Source organism: Arachis hypogaea, chromosome 6 (genome assembly GCF_003086295.3).
Source record: "Arachis hypogaea cultivar Tifrunner chromosome 6, arahy.Tifrunner.gnm2.J5K5, whole genome shotgun sequence".
NCBI lineage: Eukaryota > Viridiplantae > Streptophyta > Magnoliopsida > Fabales > Fabaceae > Arachis > Arachis hypogaea.
This window is the reverse complement of record NC_092041.1, coordinates 100,333,131-100,359,688: the sequence shown is the minus strand read 5'-3', so window position 1 is coordinate 100,359,688 and position 26,558 is coordinate 100,333,131. Positions and strand designations below refer to the sequence as shown.

The 26,558-nt window shown below is 30.3% G+C and overlaps 1 protein-coding gene across 2 annotated transcripts; it reads left to right on the top strand.

The window, feature by feature from the left end:
- Positions 1-3,665: 3,665 nt before the first annotated feature.
- On the top strand, positions 3,666-13,998 carry LOC112697142 (uncharacterized). Of its 2 annotated transcripts, none has more exons than XM_025750185.3 (7): positions 3,666-4,207; positions 5,628-5,688; positions 6,531-8,276; positions 8,394-8,645; positions 9,191-9,271; positions 10,749-11,342; positions 13,765-13,998. In XM_025750185.3, the coding sequence occupies exons 3-7, from the start codon at positions 7,011-7,013 to the stop codon at positions 13,816-13,818; spliced, it is 2,247 nt and encodes a 748-aa protein (XP_025605970.1). In that variant the 5' UTR covers positions 3,666-4,207; positions 5,628-5,688; positions 6,531-7,010; the 3' UTR covers positions 13,819-13,998. The 2 variants fall into 2 exon arrangements, with proteins under 2 accessions (XP_025605970.1, XP_025605969.1); XM_025750184.3 differs by having other exon boundaries at positions 3,748-4,207; positions 5,628-5,760.
- Positions 13,999-26,558: the final 12,560 nt, after the last annotated feature.

Below are 26,558 nucleotides of genomic sequence, written 5' to 3'. Positions count from 1 at the left end.
GATGTCATTTTTCCTTCTAAAAATTGTATCCGGGGAATCAGCGATATTTTTTCTAATAAAAAAGATATGAAATTAAAATCATCAACTAAGATATTCTAAATAAAAGCAGAAAAAGTAAATAAATGTTAAGAGGAATTACTTGGTATTGTTTGATGCATTTACAGACCGTGACAAGCTCGTCTGTGTTTGTAACACAGGTTTACTTTCACTGTCCAAATTTACTATCAGCAGTTTAGGCAGAAAAATAAATATTATTCAGTAAAACTAAAGAAATTACATGAGGTTTTAGGAAAAGTTAGCAGAGAAAGAATAAGAACTTTATATAAGAAACTGAATTTTACGTCTACGATAAATCATATTGCGCGTCCGTCGAATCATGGTCATCTGGAACAATATTTTTTTTCAGCATCGTCATTTTTTCTCTTCATTCTTTTTTCTTTTTGTTTCTCCTCCACTTCTTCACTTCTAACAAATCATACAAAAAATTTTGATTTTAAAATCAGGATGAACCTTAATTAAAAAATAAATGAACCGAAATTATTATATGATTTGAACATACAATCCATGTTCGAAAACAAGGAGAGAATTAAGCAGTCAATTGAAGCATAGGTATATAACTAACCTAACAAGCACACATGAATATTTTCAACAAATCCAAGTGAAACTAAACCAAATAAACCTCAAATAAACCTATATATGAACCGAAATTGTCAATACTTATGCACATCATCAGGTGAACCTTAATTAATTCACAAATAAACCAAAATTAATTCAGATTTGAACAAGCAGTAAAAAAGACTCAATCAATAAAAACAGAATATATATTTATAACAAAAAAATATTCACTTCCGAATCTTACTCGTCTTTAGATTTAGTTTTGCTTTCCGAATCCATCTGAATAATCTTCTTTTTTTTTTTTGCTTTGTTTTTTCGCTACTATTTGTGGTTGTTTTCTCTTCTTTGGTGGTGTTTTCTCGATTTCTTCTTCTTCTCTACAACACATATAAAATTTTTTGTTAAAATAACAATATAAAACTTTTAAATAAATAGATAGTTTTCGATAAGTGATGGTGAGAAATATACTCAGATTCAGAAAAAGTTTATTCTTCCGAAGATAAATGCAAGATGACAAGTTTTTTTCTTTCTTCTTCTTTTCCTTCATTCCCCTTTCTTTTCTTCTATCTCTCCCTCCCTCAATTTCGCTCTTTTCACCATTCCCTAAAATAGAAACTTATTTAGTTAGCACAATAATTTAGAAGCATCTAAACCAAAATTTGAAGGGAAATGATTTTTTTTTATTTACCATTTTATTATTTGTTTCAAAGGCAATATGGTCCACCAGTCTCCTTCGCGTTCAGTACGCCACCCATGGTGGCCCGGGAGCGTCATCTGCTTCTGGATCAGGAAACTTTGTTTCATGAAAATAGATTAACATTAACACAAAGACGTAGCCATTAACTGAAAGTTTAGTTTCTGCTCTCTAAGCTTTGATCCCCTTGATTAGGAACCTCAGCACATGAGACACCTAATTTCATTGTCGGACTATATCCATATGAAGGGCAGGAGGCTTATGGATCGGAGAGACTATGCTTACTATTGTCGGCAACAAGAAGCATTTCTGAACGAAGACGACGATAGTCGTCTTGAATTTCAGCAAGTTCTCCCCTCCTTCAATACTCATATCAATTACATATTTTGTCAAAGATGTCAAAGTCGCACCTTTGAAGTTGTCAACAATCTCCTTCTGCTGCTTATTCAATTTGCTGTATTCAACTTTTTCAGGAAAATAATCTCTTACAATATTTTATTATAAACAAACAATTCATTTTCTGTATCTAAATGAACCTGAAATAAACTAAGGACTGAATCAAAATTACTTAAGGAATGAAATTTTTTGTCAATACCGAATGAATGAACCGAAATATTTTAATATAAACAAATTAATATAAAAATATAAAAAAGATCAAAAAGAAAAAATACAAATGTAAAAGATACAAAGTATAATACCGCTAAAATTTATGCCCAACGCATCTCTTATCTTGACAGGGGTTATGTAAATTTTGCCATAGCGAGTGTCCAAGCATCCATGATGGAGATCAAAGCAATGAATTAATTCCTTCAAGAGCTTGTGAGAGAGATTTAATTCTGGGATATGTCCTAGTGTACCGAATCCCATTTCTTCAACAATAGTTTTTTTTTCTACACTCAATTCGGTGAACACCTTAGCTATTGATCTTGTTGAGCATCTCAAATTGTAAATTTTTTGCAAGAATTTGAAACATTATGTTATGATATATTTATAATACACAAATAAAGTTGATTTAATGTGTATATGCTTACATTATAATGCGATTTTTTCTTTTTTTTTTAGATGGTCATCTTTTTCATTTTTGTTGTAAGGAACAAAAAAATTGGTCAATACTTAATAGAGAACTTTACTCAATTCACAAATGAACCGAATTTGGTTCAAATTTGAACAAAAATTAACGAAACAACCTCAAATGAACAAGTTCAGCAAATTTAAGCGAAATCAAACCAAATGAACGTAAATTAAACTAAGAAATAAACCTAAATTTCTTAAGGAATAACAAATTGGGTCAATACTTAACAGTAGCATCAAGTAAACCTCACTCAATGCATAAATAAATTGAATTTGGTTCATATTTGAACAAAAAGTCATAAAGAGTCATTTAGCAAGAAAAATATATTGAATTCATTAATTTAACTGCAGCATCAAGTGAACCTCAGTTAATTCACAAATGAACCGAATTTGGTTTAGATTTGAACAAAAACTAACCAAACAACACCACATGAACAAGTTCACCAAATTCAAGCGAAATCAAACCAAATAAATGTAAATTAAACTAAGAAATGAATTTAAATTTCTTAAGGAATAACATATTTGGTCAATGCTTAAGTGAGCCTAACTCAATTTACAAATGAACCGAATTTAGTTCAGATTTGAACAATATTTCATAAACATTCAATCAGTAAGAAAAATACATTTTAATTCATTTCTGCATACAAATGAACTCAATTAAACTAAGAGATGAATTGAATTATTTATCAGAACCAATAAATTAACAACATAGTTTCATTCGATGCCCTAGTTACGGAGAAAAATAAGAAAAAATGGAATCAGAGAAACTCATTCTACTAAATAAACGAACTCGATCAACTAAACCTTAAATCAAACTAGAAGAAACACGATATTTGCAAGAAATTAACTGAACATAATAACAACAGTTTTTCAGTACCTTGCGGAATATTTGTTCTTATTTTTGTTAATGAATTCAAATGCTCCACCCGATTCTGCAGTAATTTTCGCAGAGAATTTAAACGATTTTTGAGAGATTTTGATAGAAATTCGAAATTTCTTTGTTGCAGTTTCGAGTTGGAAGAACGAACGTTTTTATATTCTAGCGCGAACTGAATTGGTAACGTTTGAAAATTTTCGGCGCGTGTAACTCATTAATGAGAAATTTTTTTTATTAAACCTGTTTGGTTGGACTTAAATACAAAAATGTTTGGTTGTGCAATTAAACTAATAAAAAAATTGTAATTTCATCTACTTTATTAAAAAGTTATAATATGATAAATTTAGTTTCCAAATAATTTATTTAAGTAATTTGTTCTATTTATTATATCTAATTGAATTTGAGTTGAAATTTTAAAATTTTAAACATTTAACTCTATCGGTTCAAGGACTCATTCCGATTTAAGAATCTTGGATTTAGTTATGATAGTAATATTAAACAAATCTGATTTAATTAAGGCAAAGCAAAAAGTCTTGCGGTGGTGGTGGAGATGATGGTGCATTGTATTTGGGTATTATAAACAGAAACATGGGGCAGAGAATGAGGCTGCTGTGGGCACACACATACACACATACACATTACACATGGGTCTTCTTCCCTCACACACTAACACCACCTAACACGCCACACTTTCCTTGCAAGCCCAAAAAATCAATACAGAAACCAAACCCTATGCACAACACACCCCAATTCTAATTCATCTCCAAATTCTTATTTCTTTTCTCTCTTCTCTTTTCACCTCCACCGCCGCCTCTCTCTCTGCTGCTCACTTCTTCCGCCGTTCTACTCTTCTTCTGCTTCTATCGCCGCCGCTCTGCTACTCTTCTTCGCCTATTGCCGACGATCTTCTGTTCTGATTCTGCCCTAGCCTGTGGTATTCTTGCTGCAAGGTATTGCACAATGCTTCTGCCTTTTTTTCCCCTTTGATTAACAATTTTGCTACTTAACAAATGCAGCAGATCGATCATAATCTGAAGAGTTGAAGCATCAACTTAGCTTTGTTTTTTTTTATTAATCTATTCTAACATAAGGACTGGGTGCATAGCGATAGGTTGAAGATTTGGGGTTTAAGTTAGCCATTTGGATGCAACCCCCAATTTTACATCCGGGGAATTATGTTTATTTACTGTATGTCTTATTCCTGCAAGTTATGGCATATCGATCATAGCTGTTGTGTAATTGTCTTCATATGCCGGGACAATTAAATAGATAAACAGAACTGATGAAATTTTTATCAACTTAATGAGTGAGATTTATAAGCAAAGATGAAAATTGAAAAGAATGTTATTTCTTTATCATGTTGTCATTCATATTACTCAAGGTGTAATTCTTTCATGAAGAGGTGAAGTAGAGTAAAAAAAAAAAGTGATTGATGCCCTGGTGGTTTGTAAGTTTGGGATTGGTACTAAGTATACCAGAGAGGTGAAGCTCGGAATGTTGAGTTCTAGGAATCGGTCTGGTTGTCGGGAGGTACCTCAATGGTTCTTATCTTGACGTATGAACTCTTATTAATTTTTGACTTAGCTATATGCTTTTCACCTTTTCCCCTTGAAATCCAAAAAAGATAAAAAGCAAACAATTGGAGTAACTTGCAGTCTTGCAGCAGTCAGGGTGTATGCGTAGAATAACATTGTGCACTATTTTGAGAATTCCCTAAAAGCACTCCCAAACTTAACCCAACTTTGAGAAGGAGCTTCACTTTCACTCATAAGTAGCCTATTCTTGAGTTCATTCACCTCAGATATATATCCTGATTGAAAAGAGCTTTGAGGCATAATAACTACTATATATGCTGACCTTGCCTGAACAAAGAACTTTTTTCAATTCTATAATATTTGTTGAGGCATAAGAACATATAATCAAATAGAAGTGCCATTTTAGCACCTCATTATTGTATTATCTGGCTTTGAACAATTGCAGCACTACAATAAGACAATCACTACCAGCTTTGTCAAAGTGAGGCAATATTTGATCAGCAAAATCTCCAAATATGGATCAATTAGTCTATTGTCTGCCTTATAAGTAAACAAATACTAGTCACTTATAAAACTCAAATTGAATATGATTAGTTGGATAAAAATCTTGATAAAAAACTTACTCAGAGTCCTCCAAAGCTACAACAATATCCTTCCATCAATGCCATTGCTGATTTTTAACTCTTTAGGCTCCTCCTTGCCAAACTATGAAATTCTAGCCAAGTGTTGTAGTCTTGTAGCATTAAGAACACTCAGTTGAATTGTTTGGTATTTAAATTCCAAATTTGGATATTGATAGTTGACAAACTCTAATTACCAAACTGGTTTGGTGCAGGTTATCACTCATGAAAGAGGATAGTTTCAAGATATAATGCCATTTAGAAGCTGGCAGAGGGGTACGTGCCACTCAACAAAGCAGTCCAAGTGTTCAACTGTTTCCCTATGTGTTGGACCTAAGACGTGCTAGGGTAATAGGATAATAGGACTTCTCACATGCAATGCCAAGAACCCAAATCCCTCAAATATATATAATAAAATCAACCAAAATTTTAATTTCTAGAACCCTTTTTTTTATTTAATCCCCTCTTTTATTCTTCCAATTTGCTCTTTTCTTTTTTAATATTTTTATTCTTGATTGGTCTATAGTCTTAGAAATGCGGGTTATTGATGTGATTTATCTTCCAGATTCTTCTTATGGTACCAGCCTTCTTTGGAGTGTTTTATGAGTTCTTTTATATTTTTTTTATTATTGTGTTGATGATTCTGATTCTGATCATCATCAATCTTGCATCTTGTTGGACTTGGTTTGAAATTTTTTATTTCTTATTTTTGGTTTATGAGGTTGTCAATCTTATTTTTATTTCTGAACTTTTTCTTGTTCCGTTGAACAAACAATAAATAGATAGGTGGACAAATAATAAAAATTAAAATAAAAAAATTATGCCATTGCTTTTGGTAGATGACAAACTCAAAAGCTAAGAAGAGGGATTTTGTCTGAGACCAATGGTTTTTGAGGGTACTTGCTCTATGTTTTACCACTTTGATTGCTCACTTTCTTTTACATCAGATTGTTGATCAATGAGAGTTTGGTTCATTCTTTTCCCAAGTTTGATAATTTGTGTTCCAATTATAATGATGTGAGATTCGATAGATATGTAATGTTCATGTGCATTGTTTTTATGTGCTTCTTGTGGCTTTGAGAACACTGGGAACTGATTGGTGTATACTGTTGTTTCAGGCATCTGCACTAAATTTGTTGCCCGCCATGAATTGTTTGGGTTTCATTTGTTATCAGTATGGCGGTCGAGAGATTTGTTCCTGTTATAGATCTTGGATGCATAGACTCACGTCCTTGATTTTTTGTGTGTGCCCTGTGAAGGAAATGTCAGCTTTGTTGTCTCCCATGTGGATGCCTCGGATGGATACATAATGTTTAGGAACTTCCTATAGGTTTAGAAGTACTTGATTAGAATGATAGGAGTTGCATTTTAGTTACTAATAGGGTAGCATAAAATGGTTGATTAGACAAACTGGTAGGTTTGGAAAGCTAGGATTGCCCTTGGTAGTTGAAGATAGTTGGTGTTACCGTGACTGTGTGGTAAAATGGGCAAATGGTGAAATGATGATCGTTTAAAACAAGAGGGATCACATTGGTTGTTTCAATCGAGCTATTCATCTGAGCAGATCAGCATCCACATTGCCGAATTAGGTAGTTCAGATGGGCTTGCCACAAATACCTCTGTGTGGAACTGCTGAAAACGTTGCACCTTCAGGTGCAAGTTTAAGTAGCATGCCACAGTTTTCTGAAGCAAGCCCTTCTGGTACGACTATGAGCAGTGTAAACACTGGTGGATTGGCTGCATACACTCTTGGATCTTCATTTGATCATTTCCCGAAGAATTCCTCTGTAGAGAGTTCAAATGTCCCTGATAACACATTTTATAGGGGAGCCATGGAAGTCACTTCTAATGTGCATAGTTTGAAGATTGGTTCATCCGATAGAACTCAATTCTCATCCAAAAGTGGACGAAGTGTTCATATTCCTGCTTCTAGGGTGGTTGGTTTTGAATCAGGTCGAACAAGTTCTCTAACAGATGGGTTGGCTGAAGTTCCAGCTACGAATCTTAATTCTACTTTTGCTGATGTTGAAGCCAATGACAGTGAAACTGCGAATTCGTTGGTGCGGAAGCGACTTTTATCCCCACTTAGCAGTATGCTCTCCCCAAGTCATTTCAAAGGCGACCTTCTTGACATTGGCTCCAGAAATGACACGACTGGCTCTTTTGTCAAGAATGAAAGTGTCAGAAATTCTGTTGCACAAGACTATAAGAAGGCGAATATTGGAAGTAGTATCAATCATACAAGGCTTTCTTGGTCCTTCACAACTTGTTTGGAGCAAAAACCAATGCAACGGAGTGCACAATCCAATTTGATAATTGACGATCCGTTGCATGAATGTCAAGGGCTTCTATCCCAGGGTAGTTCCCCTACTGTTGGAATTGATCACTTTAGCGAATTAAGCCACGTCAGGCCACAAAGTGGCTTAATTTCCGTATCTCCTAAAAACTTGAGTTCTCCTCTTTCTTTGTCTCCTCTGGGTCCTAAATTATTTGAAAGAATAAAAGTTACTGGTGAATCTAGGAGTTTGATAGAGCAGGTCAAGAATTGTGACTCAAATTTAAAGAGCTTAGAGCGCTCAAATGACAATTCTATCTCGTGTGTTACGTTAAATCAGAAAGACGATGATTTCGGAATTGCATCCAAATCTTTTGAAGATGTCGGCTTCTTGTGCAAAGATTTCTGTCCTTCTTCTCTGGATGATGTTGCTGACATGGGTTGGAAATTGTCTCGTGAATCAGCCCCTCGGTCACACTCCATGAGGTTCACTAGAAGTTTGAGTGGTCTCTCAGTCAGGAGGTCTTTGGTCGGTTCATTTGAGGAGTCTCTTTTATCTGGCCGCTTCTTATCTGGAAATCTTAGTAAGGTTTGTATATATGCTAATTACTATACTGAAGTGAACTTATCCGTGATACTGAACTTTATATTGAAAAGTGTAAAGCCACTGACTTTTGATTGCTTGTTTCTCTTTATATATTTGTAGAGAATCGATGGTTTTCTTGCTGTGCTAAGTATTACCGGTGGAAACTTTTCTCCTAAATCACAGAAGCTTCCATTTTCTGTTACTAGTGTTGATGGTGATTGCTATCTATTGTATTATGCATCAATAGATCTTGCACAAAATTCTTCATCAAACATGTTTAGAGGCCAACTGTTGAAACGAGGACTTAGCAATGATGATTCACAACTTGTCAAAAGCCGTTTACGTATTCCAATGAAAGGACGGATACAACTGGTATTGATTATTGATGCACTTATTTGTTTAGCATATTTAACTTTTAACTCTTGGATCTGAGTGGATTCAATTCACCTGTTTGAGTCATCATCTTATAATGCACTGATATTACGACACCTTTAGTGGAAAATGAAATAAAAGATTATGTGCCACAATTGTGTGGCTGATATCTTCATGTGATTTTGGTGGTGCAAGAAGTAGGTGTCAAGAAAATACACCTATGATCATCTGAGTTGATGAAAATTTACAGCTTTCTTTTATTGTATTCTCTAAAATGTCACTTGTTTAGTTTATATAAGCATATCTTCTTTAATGCTATGTTGGTGTGAAAGACATTTTAAACAATAATGTATTTGGATTTTGGAGTTTACTCCCCAAATCCTCTTTCTGTTAAACATATAAGTAGTGCTGCAGTTGTGCTTCTCGTCTCATAGTGTAATATTGTTTATATGTCCAGTATAAAGTTGACTTATGTGTCGACTTGGCCTTTTTCCCCACTGTAGTAGGCTTAGCCTTACATTTGAATATTCAATTGTTCTATTCAGGTGCTAAGCAATCCAGAAAAGACTCCCCTTCACACTTTCTTTTGCAACTATGATTTGAGTGACATGCCAGCTGGTACCAAAGTAAGATTTACCACAATCTCAATTTAATGTTGATATTTTGCTCCTAGTGCCTAATTGTTCTAATTTTGCTAAATTTTTGCTCTGAACTCCATCATACCTGCTTGAGCACTGCGAGGTGGGTAGAGGAGTAACCCGCAAAACTACATCACCTTGATATGCTATGGGGTGATTGCCTCAATCTGGTCATATTTTAAAGATATTTTTTTTGGGACGGAGAGAACGAAAACCACTAATAAGATTTAATTGCGAATCATTCACTAGACTCATTAAATGGTCTTAGCATTACTGAAGTATCAAACAAGCATTAAAACAAGACCGCGTAGCCAAATGGAAATTAAGTCTTGAAAAGGCAAAGTAGAAAATACTACTAAGCCATAATTATTGTACCAACATAAAATTGGAATTAATCTCCTTGATAGGAAAATGTAGAGATTGAAAATGGCAAGGTGTGTTGGTTTCCTATTACTTTGGCGGTTTGGGCGATGGGTATAATTTCCTTTAAAAGAAACAATAGGTGTTGTTTGATGTACAGAGAGTATTAAATCCATTTGAAGTAGGAAGTTTTACATGGCATCCCTATTATAGATCAGACCTTCTCAGGTCTGAAGCCACGCAAAGTTTTATGAGCACAATATTTATTCACTTATTAGACATTACTGATGGGATAATACGTGCTAGGTTCTAAGATCCATGTTTATGTTTACCAGGGTGTGTTTCTTATGAGTGTTAAGCAATGTTCGTAAGATGCGGAGAGATGTCAATTTGTCCTTTTGCCACATCTAAATATATTGGTACATTGTATCAATAGAGAGACGTACCAAATTGTTCAAATATTAATGGGTGTCAAATTTACAATATTTAGCTATTTTTCTGAGAACGCCTCTCAGTTGATCTCGGTAGAACTAGGCATGTAGAAATACATGGAGAAGTAAAGGAAATGACTGATAACTAAATCTGCCTAGGATTCAGTTTGGAAACAGAGACAATGGTCTTAATTATCTGAGTATGAGATAGGACTTTGCAAATTGGATGGGTATTTAACTAGATTTATTTTCTATCGAGATCATTGACAGAAATACTATTAATCTTCAACTTCTAATTGACTCTATCCAAGATCATTTTAGAGTTTCATGTTCAGATTGTGCCCATGCCGTATCTAAAATGTATCCAAGATGAAAAAATATAGTTTGATTAAACATGTGACGAATGTCTTACACATGTTAGTGTTTCATGCAATTATCCTTGCTACCATATTCCATGTGCATTAATGGTGTTCTCAATTTGTATTTCCTATAAATATGAACTTAGCATAGAACAATTAAACTGCAGTCTAATTTATAAGAGCGTGTGATGAACTGATTTCTTTTTCCCCTGCTCATATTGATGAATATTTCCAACGGATGCTTGCTCTTGTGCATATTATTATGTTAAGTTTTCCCGTTCATCAATTTCTGATGTTTGTGATTTCTATGAGTAGACATTCTTGCGCCAGAAGGTTACCCTTGAGTCATCAAGCTCCACTTCCCCCCAGTTGAAACAAGGTTTAGCAGGTTTGGATAATAGAACGGTGCCACAAGAACAAAAGCATTGTGACATCTCATGCAATGGAGAAGTAAAGCACGATGATGCAGTTGATCTTGTAAATAAACTAAAATCTACAAACCAAAGCAACAGAAAGAGCTCTAGCTTGAAAGATTTAATAAAGAATGAGTATTCTTCCAAGCAAAAGCAAACACCAAACCAGATCATGTCGGAAATGATAGGCAAATGTGGGAAAAAAACTGAAAGTAAGGAATGGTGGGACAAAACATGTGACGAATCAGGGAAATCACTGAATTCCTGTGCAAAGGTCAATGAGAATTCTAATAGTGCCCGTCCATTACGTTATGCTCTTCACCTCCGTTTTATATGCCCATTTTCTAAAAGGACTAGTAAAACAGTTCCAAAAGGCAGATGTAATTCTATTCCAGAAAAAGCTGGATTGGATATGGAGGGGGAGCGGAGATTCTACTTATATAATGATGTCAGAGTTGTGTTCCCTCAACGTCATTCGGATGCTGATGAGGGCAAGGTATGTTCTAACTTTGGCTTTCACACACTGCATACCTTTCTGTGGCACATCATACTAGATCTGTCAAAAGCAATATGGCGGCTTCATATTGCATGGAAAATTATTAGATTACATTTTTAGGTTTGTAGTTATTCTTGCTTTTGGTTTGTCTTTCTCTTTTAGGGGTATTTATTCTATGACGAGGTAGTGGTATGTAGGAGTTCAATGCACATATGACATAAACTGAAACTGAAACTTCGAATTACACAAATAGTTGGCTTAGGAGTCACGAGTCATTCCGTTGCTAATCATGTGACTACTCAAGCTTTGAACGATGGATGTATGTGTCAAATTGTGAGTATTTGTGGGAACCGGTATTGATCAACTCCCTTGAGTGTGATAATATTTGATCAAATCTATATACAATCTTGCTGAGCCTTCAAGATAGAAAGTCCCTTATATTGTTTTAACTACCTCTCTTCAGTTCCAACTAGGCAAAGTCAGTTACAAATATTCATCACCCCTCTATTCCTTATTGGTCTCGTCCATTTTTCCATTTGCTACTCACTGCACTATGATTGCTTGGGTTCCTAACAGTGCTTATTCTCCTGTTTCATACTATAGTTTCTTCATGTAGATTATCTCTTTATCCATTTGTTTTCATCAGATGTTCTTCCTCAATTTCCCACTTCAAAATCCTTCTGATTTTTTTTTCAATTAATTGGGCTGCCGCATCCATCAAATCAGATGGAGTACCAACGAGATAAAGTTTTATTTCTTCACATTTCCCTCTTCTCGCCATAACTCTAAACTGCCTATTCTCCTTCATTCCTTTTCCCTTTCCCTCTCATTTCTATTTATAACCCACTCATTCTCTGAGGCATATAACTACCTCAATAATAGTGTCCCACTAGTTCTGTACAAGGATTTTCTGTAGCAATAATCCAATTTTGTCTTGACAATATATTCCTTTTCAATGTGTTTGCTTTTTATGTAAAACTAGTACCCGTAATAACATTACGGGAATATAAATATTTTAAAACTACGTTAGTTCTGACATTATAGATTATAGTACAAAAAATTTATAGCATTAAACTATTTTTACAAAAAGGTCATAAGGGACACAAGTCTCCGTCGACTAAGAAGACTAGGGTCTCTGTAGATAAAAAAATTAAATAATAAAGATTTTAGTTATTATTTTCATATGAAAGTTTAATTTTTTACTAATAATTAATTTTAACATTCGTTATCTAAAATTTGGAAGAATATAATTTAATGGGTATTCTTTTATATTTGATTAGATGTTAAGTCTGTTGCACAAATAAAAATAGTTAATTTTTATGCATGTTATTTAAAAATAATATATATATATATATATATATATATATATATTAGCATAAAAAAATTTATATTGATAGTTATAAAATTAACTCAAATTTATTTATTTTTTAAAATAATTAAATCTTGATTCTAACTTTTTAATCACAATATTATTATTTTCTCTAAATTATATGTAATAAATATTTGAAAGAAAAGAAGTGAAAATATAGATTAGAAAGATAAGTAGTAAAAATTTAAAAGTAAATAAAAAAAAGTGTATAATAATATTTTTTATTTCAATTATATTATATTGTTAATTTTAATTTTTGTAGAATATAAAAGTAGAGAAAAATAGAGAATGAGAGAAAAGAGAAAGATAAAGGAGAAGAATGAGAGAGAGTTTGTTAATTTTGGAAGTTAAGAAAAAAATTTATTTTAATTATAATAAAAAAATTCTGGTGCCACATTTTGATTTGTCAAATTACTAATATAAAATATACATTATAAATGATATATAGAGTGAGAAGTATAGAGAGAAATAGAAAAAAAGAGAGAGGTAGATAAGAGTGTAAGAAGGTGGTATTTTCTCTAAATTTTAATAAGAGAGTGTTATGTGACATATTTTAGTTATTAAATCAGTTAGGAATATATAAATATAATATATAATATAGCTATATTTTAATTTTAATATTTCAATTTTAATTTAATTTGAATGCAAGTAGAGAATGTCATGTACATTTTGATTGTCAAATTCGTAATTAGTCATTGATAATGATATATAAGGGAGATAGAGTTAGTAAAGGAATGAGAGAAATAGAGAGAGAGAGAGGAGGGGAAAACTCTTTAATTTTGGGGAGAAGATTTGATTTCAATTGTAATGAGAGAGTGACGTGTGATACATTTTGGTTGTAAAATTAGTAATATACAATAGATATTGAACAAATTGTTACATGTAAGCTCTGGTTTCTCCCAGGTAGAATGAGTAAGGTAGCTGATCTATTGGCTAATGTTTGTCTGATGTGGTTGATTTGTGTTCTATATATGAGTCTAATAATATGCACTATAGGTGCATTTATTTTGGGTTTGCCCTTAGTCTAACAGTTTGTTGCGGTTCATTTGGCAGTTAAACGTGGAATACCATTTTCCTGAAGATCCAAGATATTTTGACATCAACTGAAAATTTATAGTTTACCCTCTCAAAAAGCTTGTTGCTTCTTGTTGACCCACTTGTATGTACATAGTTACATGTCTTTACATGAATCATGTCCTTTGTAAAAGGGGGAAAAATGGCACTAACCCTCTTTTCTCTTGTAAATAATTGACCATTTCAATAATTCAATGGGTTAACCATTTTCAATTGCTGGCCTAATTTAAGGCAGTTTTTTTTTGGTCTTTTACACAACACACGCACACACCCCACTATTACTATGGGTTCTATAACTTCCTGAGCTTACTCAGGATTCGAACCCTTGTGTAGCTCCTTGTGAGGCAGCAGATTCTGCCAATGGTTCCAAGCCTCGGCGCCTAATTTAAGGCAGTTGTGATGTGATGAGAAGTTGGTGGGTGTTGAAAAATGCTTCATGGAACTTTGCTAACTCTGAGTTATTTTATGGGCTGGAATCAAACATTAAAATGGGAATTGTAGTGACTCATTACCCACCAATAATCGATATAAGTGCATGAAAACTGTCCATGGATTGTGATGAGGTTAAACGTGTTTATATATGTTAACAAAAAAAAAATGTGTTCATATAGTATGAAATTTGGCTCAACTCATTCCATTATCAAGTAAAGCTACAGTTTATTTTTGATAAGGCAACTGACCTGTTAGTGTGTAAATTTAGCTGCTGGGATTACATTAGTTGACTGTCTGAAGTGTTAGCTAATTGTGTTTTATTCTTTCATCAATCACCAAATAGGTTTGAAGCAATCTGTAGAGTTGCTTTATTATCACAAATACTTACTGGATATCTTGAATTCCAACTATCCAAGTAAATATTTTAGCTAAATGAGTTTACACTTAGCTTGTGGGGTTATGGTCAGAAGTCTAAGCCCAATCCTCACTAGAAAATAGAACTTCCAAAAAACAGAAGTACTCCCTCAAGAATCAAGATTTGGGAGTTGCAGTGTTTTCATTGGACATAGTTGTTAATGATACTGCTGATTAAGGATACATTTTCAAATTATTGCTTAACTAATAAATTGGAAGCTTAACTATTTTGTTTTGCCAAGATAAGCTTTCTTATTTTTAAATCTTTATTAATAAGTTCAACGAGTATTTACTTAGTTGATGAGTATTTGTAACATGAGTAGAAAGATAACAGAAATCGTCTGCTTCACTATGTTTAATGCCAGAATTTTGAAAAACAATGCTGAGCTTTCAGCATCAAATTTGTAATTATTTCAGTGAAACTTGTACTGAGCCACCCCTGAGGAGTGCTAGTGAGTTTTTTAGTTGAAGTTTTTCTCTTGTTCAAGTTGATGTTCTGTATTGTAAAAACCGTACAATTCCTAGTCTTGATGGCTGCCACTACATTTTTGTTCGTTCACCACGTCTCTCTCTCTCTGTTCTCCTAACGAATTCCACTCATTTTTATTATTACTAGTGTATATCATGTATGAGATAATACATAAAAATATATGAAGTTTTTTATTTAAAAAATATTTTACAAAGTTATAATTAAAATTAAAATTTAATCATTTTCAATGTTAAAAACATTAAAAACAATTAGTATTTGTTTTTAACTAATTTGAATTAGTTGAGTAGTTATCTCATTCGTTTGTTTAAGTAAGTATTATGAATTTAAATCTCATTTTGTGTATGTAGCAATTCATTAATTAGCAGTAGACTTTTAATAAATGAAACTTCAATCTGTGGTGGATTAATTCTTGCCTTGCATAGTTAGAAAATACCGTAAAAAAATAGTATTTATCTTTAAAGTAGAATAATTTCTTATTAATAGTAATATTTATGGAAACTTATCTTTATTAAAATTTATCTGAAACAGATTTATTTATTGGTATCATACTCATTCTTGAAATCAAAACAATGTGACTAATGTTATCTATTAAAATTTTACGTTTTATGACATGGTTTCTATGTTTTTAAATTTATAGACTTAAGCCATTATAAAAGCTATTAGATTGATTAATATTCCTTGGTAACATTATCGGAATACCATCATTAAATATTAGTTTGTATGAAAAAAATTATAACAACTTTTGTTATTTAATAAATAATTTATTCTATTGAAAAATAAATTATTATTCCTTAATTAGTAAATATATTTTTTTCAATTTTTTACACTATTTTATCTTGACAATAATTACAGTTAAAGAAAAGCAAATGACCACATATTTAATAATAGTAGTAAGAAACCCAAGTGTCCAACCCAAATAAAATATAATGATCTTTAAAATTTTTAAATTCCTAAAGATTACATTCTCTTTCTTCATGTTTCTTGTTTCTTTGGATCTTTCGTATTCTTTTGGAACCATAGCCTCATGCCCTCACCTTGATGACTTAGTGTCACAAGTCTTCAATCATATCAATTAAAGCAAAGGTACTCATTACTTATCCTACTTTTTACTTCTTTTATATAATTGTATAAAATTATTAATTAACAAATCATATTTTTTTTACTATAAAATAATACAATTTTGTTTTTGTTTTTGTGCTCACATAGACAAATAGATGACTCATCTTTAAGATTCATTCTCTCTTGTTTTTTAATTTCTTTTTTTAGTAAAAATAATATTATTATTAATGTTTAATTAATAAAAAATATTTAGACTTTGTTATTTATGTGAGTATATAATTATTTGAGTTTTTTTTTCAGGTAAAAAGAAACTAGAACATTTTATGATGAGAAAGTAAAATAAAATTGATGCAACTTTCAAGAGAAAAATTACTGATAATATTGAGTTCAAACAAATCAATCCTCTAATCTTATTTTTCAAAAAATTCAAGTAAGTGAGCTCTCTAATCTTACTCAAAACATACATCAACATGAAGCTAACGTTTCAAGATTAGAAAAAGATGTTGATATCTCTTTACTAGAAAGAGATCCAAGAAAGGGGCGTCCAATTTGGCAGTATAATGTCAATGAACGTGATAAGATTCGTAGATCATACATAATAATTGAACCATACCAACCAACAAATATTAGCTACCCAACTTCTGGTAATAACAATCACCGTCGATATTTTCAATCTTCTTGATTTAAGAAATTTTCAAGTTGTTTAGAATATTTACCAAAAAAAAGATGTTTATTGTTTGTCTTGCTACTTTTTTTGTAAACATTATGGTGCTTGCAATGATGAAAAAAATGTATTTTCAGAGTTAAGATTTAGTAATTGGAAGAAAGTAAACAATGGGGTGAATTGTGCATTTGTATATCACGAGGGTTCTATTTCTAATTCTTCCCATAATTTATGTGTGAAATATTATGATGATTTAATGGCTCAATCTAAGCATATAGACAAAATTCTTGATATGCATAGTGATGAAATTATTGCAAATAACCGCTTAAGGTTAAAGACATCTATTGATGCTATTCGATGGCTTGCATTTCAAGCATATGCATTTAGAGGCGATGGTGAAAGTCCTGAATCTTTGAATCGGAAAAATTTTATTGAGTTAATTAAGCTTTTAGCTTCCTGTAATTAGAATGTTAATAATGTTGTTCTTAAAAATGCTCCTAAAAATGCTCAATATATATCTTCCAGTGTTCAAAAAGATATATTATTGCATATCTTTACTAGAAAAGTACAAGCAACAATTCGAGAAGAAATTGCTGATCTCAAATTTTGTATAATTATTGATGAAGCAAGAGATGAGTCAAAGTGAGAACAAATGTCTGTGGTTTTGAGATTTGTAGGCAAGCATGGTTGTGTTTAAAAAAGATTTTTTGATCTTGTACATGTTTCTAATATGTATTCTTTAACATGAAAATATAAATTTCATCAGTTCTTTCTCGTCATAATCTTGATGTTCAAAATCTTATGGGACAAGGGTATGATGGAGCTAATAATATGCGTGGTGAATGAAATTGATTGCAAACTCTATTTTTGAAAGATTGCCCTTTTGCTTATTACATTCATTGTCTTGCTCATCGATTACAATTAGCACTTGTTTCTGCAGCAAAAGAAGTTTACTGTGTTCATCAATTCTTTTCAAAACTTACATTAATTGTGATGTTGTGACTGTTTCTCCTAAACGTCATAATCAGTTAAGAGTTGCTCAAGCAAATAATGTTGTAAACTTAATTTTCAATGATCAAATTGTGACAGGTAATGGACTTAATCAAAGTGGTACTTTACAAAGAGTTGAAAATACTAGATAGGGGTCTCATTTGAATTTTGTACATAGCTTGCTATGCATGTTTGATGCTACTTATGAAGTTCTTGAAAAAAGCACTGAAAAAGGTAATTTCTTCACTCTTGGTGATGCTAGTGCTGTTTATGATGCTATCACATACTTTGAATTTGTTTTTGTTTTGTATTTGATGAGAAATATTTTGGAAGTTAGTCATGATCTTTGTCAAGCTTTGTAATGAAAAAATTAAGACATATTGAATGTTTTAACTCTAGTTTCTACTACCAATACTTTAATCCAAAGAATGAGAGAATCAAGTTGGGAGGCTTTCATAAAAGAAGTTATATTATTTTTTGAAAAACATGAAGTTGAAGTTCCTGATATGAATGCATTGCATATTCCTAGAAGAGGCCAAACTTGCAAAATTTGCTGACTAAATTTCAGTGGAGCATCATTATCGTGTTAATTTATTTCTAGCTGTAATTGATACACAATTGTAAGAGCTTAATGGAAGATTCAATGATAATATGGTGGAATTGCTTACTTTAAGTTCAACTTTAGATTCCAGAGATAATTATAAGTTCTTTAGTGTCAACAAAGTATGTAAACTAGTAGAACGATTTTATCCAAATGATTTCAGTGACCAAGAAAGTTTTTACATTAGAATGCAAGTTCAACATTATGAACTTGATGTTCCTAATCATGTTGAATTAACTAATTTATGCACAATTTTGGAGTAATGTCAAGGATTAACAAAGACAGAAAAGTATTTAACGTATCCTTTGATTGATCGTTTGATTGGTATTAACTCTCCATGTTTTAACTGCTACAATTGAAAGATCTTTTTCAACTATGAATATTGTGAATAGATTTAGAAACAAAATGGAAGATGAATTTCTTGCTAATTTTCTTTTGATTTACATTGAGAAGAAGATTGTTGAAAATTTTGACACAGATTCTATTATCGATGAATTTTATGATTAGAAGAATCGACGTGTACCACTTCGTTAGTAAAAAGTACACATATTTTTTGTACTTTAAATATATATTCTCTATCAGTGTATTTTTGCGATGCATCTTACATTATAATTTATTTGTATATTTTCTTAGTATTATATATGTTTTTCGTCTCCTATGATAGCATTTCTGGATCCGTCCCTGGTGGTAAGAAAAGGGGTGCTACATTTACAATGTCCCTTGTTCGAACGCTATAGCTAAGATTTTGGGTTTAATTTGAAGCTGACAGGTGGAGCTCCTACGGTGGTTCGACGGCATGCGGGTGCATGGTGGACCCGTGCGGGTCAACAGCGGTTCCAAATACGAACAAGATGATTTTTAATGAATTTGACCATCGTTAATCAAGTCAACTGTAAGGTCGGTCCAAATCACCAATCGAACCGGTCAGATCACCAGTTTACTGATTTTTCAAATGAACCGATCGGTCTGGTCCGATTATGATAACTATAGTTCCTAGATAATCCAAGAATTATCGGACCTCGTCCCCTCGAAGGAGCATAAGTCGGTCTCCGGATTTGAATTCGGGCTATTTCGTGGCTAGTGATTTAGTGTCACTACCGTATGGACCACACTTGTTACCTAGGTCTGGATCGGCAAAAGATTCTATGGGAGGTTGTACTCGTCGAAGATTTCCAATGAATTCTGGTTGCCCATCGGCCCGGAAGCCATTAGCTTCTTTCATCAGCAGATCCATATAGACGATATGCAAAGATACTCTGACGTTCAAATTAGAATATATCTAAGATGTTAAGTTTAAGGTTATTTGTCGCATATCTTAGAAGAATTGGAGACTCCTCAATATATATGTTTTTTATTGGATCTTCTTAAATCGAAAAGATACGATGCATATCCAGAATTTAATGTGTGAGGGAAATTCTCGTGGACTCAAAATTAATTCAGCATCCTAGACCGAGCAGGGCAAGGTGGACCTGAAGACTGGCTCCTTATTGGGCCGCCATCCCAAGACCCAAGTCCGCAATAATTATCCACTAAATATTATATCCAGGTGCATGCATAAAACACTGTTCACCTTCTTTAAAATTTGAATTTGTATATTTTAATGAAGACCACTTTGTAGTTTTACAAATTTTCTAGTGTAGAAAATAATAAAAGAAACTGAACTTTTTACATACAAATCTCACCATTATAATATATTTGTAAACTCACACTAACTTCCATTTCTTCTTCCTTTCACCTTATAAGCCCACCACCTCTTTTTTTCAAAACAACCTTTTTAACAGCGACAGAGGGATTTGAGGGAAGCATCAGCGTTTAATTTGTTTTTATATTCAATTTTTTATTTTTAAAATCTTAAAAAAATTCACATCCTGCAAAATATTAAAAAAAAACTTTTTATTACCCGTGAAATATTGAAAAAAAATGCTTTTCTAAACTGTGAAATGTAAAACAAATAAAAAAACATAAATTATTCTTCTTAACCTATAAAAATATAAAAAAGATTTTCGCAACCTGCATGGACTCTATGGGCTGCTATGAGTAGATTCTTGATTTTGGTATCCATATTTAAATTTTTTGGCCCATTTCTGTTTTATACAAACTTAAAAAAGGAAATAATAAATAAGAATAGAAAAAACATGGAAGGTGTAGAGACTACTCCGGTTTAGAACTTTAATTTGGTGACAGCAAGAAAGAATCGACCCCGTATGAATACTATGTTTTGTACGTCGTATTAGGGGTGTTAAAGATCTGTCCTGGTTTGAGACCCAATCCGAATTCGAGACATATTTTATTGGTTTTGAATTTCTTTTTTTTATTTGATGTTATTTTTGGATCTGAGTTTAAATTTTGTTTTAGATCACCTGGCCCAACCCAAAATTGCTTTGTACAATTAAAAGTATATATATTTGAGTTAATTAATAATATTATATTATAAGTATTATTTTTGTTTTAAAATAATTTATTTTGATATAAATATGATATAATATTTATTAAATTTATTTTTTTTAAATAAAATTTTAGTATTTTAATATATAAAATTTATAAATTTATATGTATTAATGTTCCATCAGATCGACCTAATTTAACCTAATTTTTTCGGATCGGATCAGAATTGTCTTGTGGTCTTTTTAGAGTTGGATCTGAGTTTACTTAAACTAGGACCGACCCATAAACACTCTTACATCGTATAACTTACTTCATGTTTTTTTTAAAGGTAGATACTAAATTGGTATCTGAAAGATTCTGGTGCTAATAAAATAATACCTGTCTTTTGTTATTGACAAAATAACTCTTGAAAGATTTTAAAATTTAACAAAATCACCCAACTGTGAAATGATGATATCACAGTGAACGAAAAATGCTAATGTGGTCATCGGAAAAGAGCTCTGATCATGACACATATCTCCGTCAACCTCCTCCTCCTTCTTCTTCTTCTTCGTTTTCTTCTTCGTATTCATTGCTTTTTCCTCTTCAACATGCCGTTGCATCCCATTCTGCCATAGCAACTAAAGAAGAAGACGGTCATGGCACGCTACTGCATCTCGCCGTGTTCTTCGTGTTTGCCACTTTTTCTTCTTTAACATGCCTTTGCGTCCCCTTTTCCGCCATGGCAGTACCTCGCCATGTTCTCGGGGTTCGCCGCTTCTTCTTCTTCAACATGTCGATGCGTCCTTCCGCGTGCTCTTCCGTCATGACAAAGAAGAATAAGCAGAAGAAAAAATGTCTCCTCCGCCAGAGGCAGAGCTTTATGAAGACAATAGGGCCAGGCACGGACCTATGCATAATTGTGAGGGGGCACTTGCCCCCACTCTCCTTTCATATTTTTTAACAAATATATATATATATATATATATATATATATATATATATATATATATATATATATATAAATGACTTTACTATAAATAAATAAAGTTCAACTGTTTAAAATTCTAAATCTATTTTATCTTTCTATCATTTTGACTATTAGTTAACATAATCAAATTTAGTCTTCTTCTGTTCTGAAATCTCAGGCGTTATTCATTTATTCTTTTAAACCCTCTTCTTAGTTTCATATTTTCAACCTTTTTTCTATTCTTTATCTAGTGGTCATTTTCTCTTTATCAAAAGGTAAAATTTTAAATTCTCTATTTTATTTTATATAGCTCTCTGCCTCTATTTATTTTTCAATTTCATTGTTTCTTTTTTAATATTTTCAATTGCAAATTTTAATTCAAACAATTATAGTTTAGGTATTAATCTATTTTTTATTCTCTTTATAAATTTATATATTTTATTTTATTCTCAATTTAATGATCCTTATTATTTATTAGTTTATCTTTCATTCTATTCTATTATATGTAATTATATATGTTGCATATAAAATTTTAAAGTGAATTGATCAATTTACTAATTTAAAATATATTTTCTTTTTAGAAATAATACTAAAAAAATATTTTAAAAGAAAGCTACCACTAGAATCTGAAATTACTCCATCAGTCTCTTCTAATAAAAAGTTCTTAAAATTGAAGCAAAAAAATTAGCAGCTAATGTAATTTTTGGTTTTTTTTTTGTATTCAAATAATTAATGTACATTTAATATTTTTAAATTTAAATTAATATATCTTTTGATAATAATGGGTATTATTTTTGCCCCCCTAATATAAATTTTCTGGATCCGTCACTAAATAGGGCCATGACCCTTAAAGATTTTGTAAAAAAATTAGTAGCTTTTGTCTAAGAAAAATAAAGTTAATTCATTTAGTTAAATTGATGTTTTTTCGTCTTATTTATTCGTATTCAATACTCACCTTCACTATTACTTATTTTTGTATGTTGAAATCCTTCACCGTTCACTTATTTTTGTACGTTGAAATTAAAATAAAAAGACTCTTTGTGATTTTTTAATACATTTTTATTTCATGTATTATTTTAATTTTAAACCAATAAAACATAACTAGTAAAAATATCAATTATTAATAAAAAATATTATTTTAATTTTAAATCAACATCGTTACTTAAATGTCATTGAAGTATTAGTATTGTTTACATTAATGAATTTGAATATTTTATTTGCTGGAAAGTTAAAATTTTATTTTATTGTAATATATTATATTTGATTGTAATTAAAATAATAATAAAAATAAATAGTATTAAGATTTTTGAGAGATAGATACTATTAAAAATAAAATTAATTGTTCAAAATGTCAAAAATTAACTTATAAATTATAATTGATTTTGTATCATTTTTAAAAACCTGCTTATTAAAAAGAAAAAAATTAGTTTTTAGGTAAAAAATTGACTTTTATGTGAAAAATCTATTTTTTATACAAAACTCAGTTATTTTTTAAATTAATTTTTATTTTTAAAATCAATTTATTAATTTCATAATCGATTAATAGTTAATTTTATTATTTAAAATTAGTTTAGTTTACTAACTTTAACTAAAATTTTCGTTAATCAGAATCAAATTTAGTTTTTTTAGTTAACTTCAATTATATGCGATCTTACGTATTAATAACAAATTTTAAAAATAATTATATTTATATATTTTATTTTAATATAAATTTTATTGTATAATTTTTTGCTAAATTTTTTTTACTCCTCCAAAAATTTCATTCAAATTCTGCCACTATCTTCTACTATGACAACACTTCGCCGCCTTCCGTTATGGTAGTATTTTGCCATTGTGTCCCTTCTGCCACGACAAGAAGAAGAAGCGTTCGTTCCGCTATGGCAGCACTTTGTTATTACGTCTCTTTCTACTATGACAAAGTACACCAAAAACCATCATTGAAACTCTCTACCATCATTGGAGTTTTCTGTCGATAACCACATCAATATTTTTCGTTTATTGTAACGTTATCCTTTTATAGTTGGATGATTTTGTCAAATTTTAAAATCTTTTAAAAATTATATTGTGAATAACAAAAATCAGGTACTATATTATCAGTATTAAAATCTTTTAAATACCAATTTGATATTTATCTCTTTTTTTTTCAGTTTCACGACAGGAATAAAATTTAATTAACTTAAATAAGTTTTTAATCCACATCAATATGTAATAGAGTAAACTAATGCTGAAAATTAAAATATACAACTTTAGAATTTTATTCGATCAAAATTAAAATCAATATTTTACAGGAACAAAAATAAAAAATCAGATATTTTATAGGAAAAAATTTGTTTAAGATTTTATTTATTAATTAATAAAAATGTTTTATAGTTGCAGTTTTTTTTAATTTGTTCAGATAAGCCCAAGTGAAGTACTGTCCGAGTGTTTGCACAATAACAACTTAATTTTAATTTAAAAAAAAAAACTTAATTTTGCAAAATTGTTAATTTGTACATATATCGGAAGAATTTTTTTTTAACAGAAATAATTAAATTGTGTATTGTCTACAAAAACCCATACACGTCATGTTTAGTATATTTGTTTAATTTTTATTCTTTGCATGTGCCTTCTATTATTATTTCTAATAATTTATTCCATAAATTAGTCCCCACAATTGTAAATTCTTGTAATAACTGTAGATTTGTTAAACTAAAAAAGTAAGAATTAAAGTTGTTGGATTAAAATAAGTAATTAAGGAATATGAGGGATATGAATTAATGAGATAAGAATGAGTATTTTGAAGGAAAAAAAAGTGATGAGAATGTGACATCTCACCTCAAATAACTTGGATAAAATCTCATGTTTAGTATATACGAAAAGGAAGAGGAGATGCTAAGATAAAAGATTGTTATATACGAAATTCAATTTCATTACATAGTTGATAGTAAAGACTTCAAATTAATTACTTTTGAATTCAAAGTAATTCATCATTATTGAAGAAATTTTAACATTAATTATAGTACGAGTCTATGAGACAATATAACAAACATTAATTAATAATTAACACGAATTAATTGTTATGTTGTGTGCCTTATTGGTCTTTTCACCAAAAATAATTTCAGATATATATTTCATTAGAGGGTGATGCTAGGTAACAAAAAAATAATTACAATTTAAAAATATTACGTAAAAATTTCTATTTTTTTGATAAGTAAGTAACATGCACTTCCTTATCATTTATTCTTCTTATCACCTAATATATTTTACTGTATGTTTGGAGTCATTAATGTTCTTTTCAAAATTAATTGTAGTTTCTTCCAAATTAAATTTCTAACATCTCTCAATCACATTATTAGCCATTAAAATACAATAATTTTCTGCAAAATTTATAGAAGTTAAATTTAAAAATTTTAACAACTTCTACTATACAACTTATATTTCACATATAGATTATTAAAAAATAAATAATAAAATATAAACAAAAATAAAAAATAAATTTTTAAAAATAATTATTAACTCGTCATATTAAAATCAATAAATAAACTATATACATATGAATATTAAATAAAAATATTAAAATAATTAAAATCATGACCTATTAATACACATATGAGATAATTTGAAAAATACAATAAGACGTATAGTTTAAAATTTGATAATATTAATTATAAAAATGTATTAATTATAGACATCATATGTATAAAATTATGAATAGGGATGAATATTATGAGTACAAAATTATGGATGCTATTAATATGAAATTATAGATGTTATGTGTATGAATTTATGGATGTTATGAGTAAATTTATCAATTGAAAAAATTAATTTAAGAATTTGACATTTTTTTAAATTCAATTATGATAAAATTTTAAAACATATGTGTTAACTTTATAGTTACTTATGCAATAACTAAAAAATGATATGTTTATGAAGGTAATATCTAATAAACATTAATTTAATTTTTAGATGTTAGTTATATGTAATTATGGATGTTATGTATATGAACGTATAAATGTTATGTATATGAACTTAGCTAGTACAATATAATTATAAATGCACATAAAAATACACAAAAATTAAATCAGCTTATTACCTTACCTCATCAAAGCTAGTGTGGTTTTCCATATTTTCAAAAATTGGTTGACTGACAACATTCTCGTCGGTCTGTTGTTCAAATTCTTTAGCATCTTCTACTATAGTGACCGTATTAAGGTCGAATTCAAATGCCATATTATTTGCAATGATAAAGATGACTTCTTGTAAAATTTCTTAATTTATACACTATGTGCTTGCAATGGTACTATTATTGTGATTTTTGAATGAACATAATTGAATGGAAGGTATATATTAGAGAGTAATTTTCATGTTTCATATCTCTATTAAGTCATGATAAAAGAGAATAGGAAATGATTAATAATAAAGAATGGTAATGATAATAATAATAAAGAACGAAAGCGTTTATAATAAGAATCAATTATAATTATTGAATGTAATTGATATTATCATATTTTCATTAGGCCAAAGAGCAGAGCAAGAATCAATTACAATTATTGAATGTAATTAATATTATCATTACCGTTATTTATTATTATTATTATTAGTTTTTATTATATTCTTAAATATAAAAATCAAATTATAACAGAGAATATTAAATATTAATTATAAGAATGTTTAATAATAAAGAATATGATATTATAATTAATATTAGTAATAAATAAAATTGATAAAAATATGATAAGTGAAATGATAAGAGAGTAGAACAAAAAATAAAATAATTATTAAGTGATGTAAATAAAGTACATTATAAAAA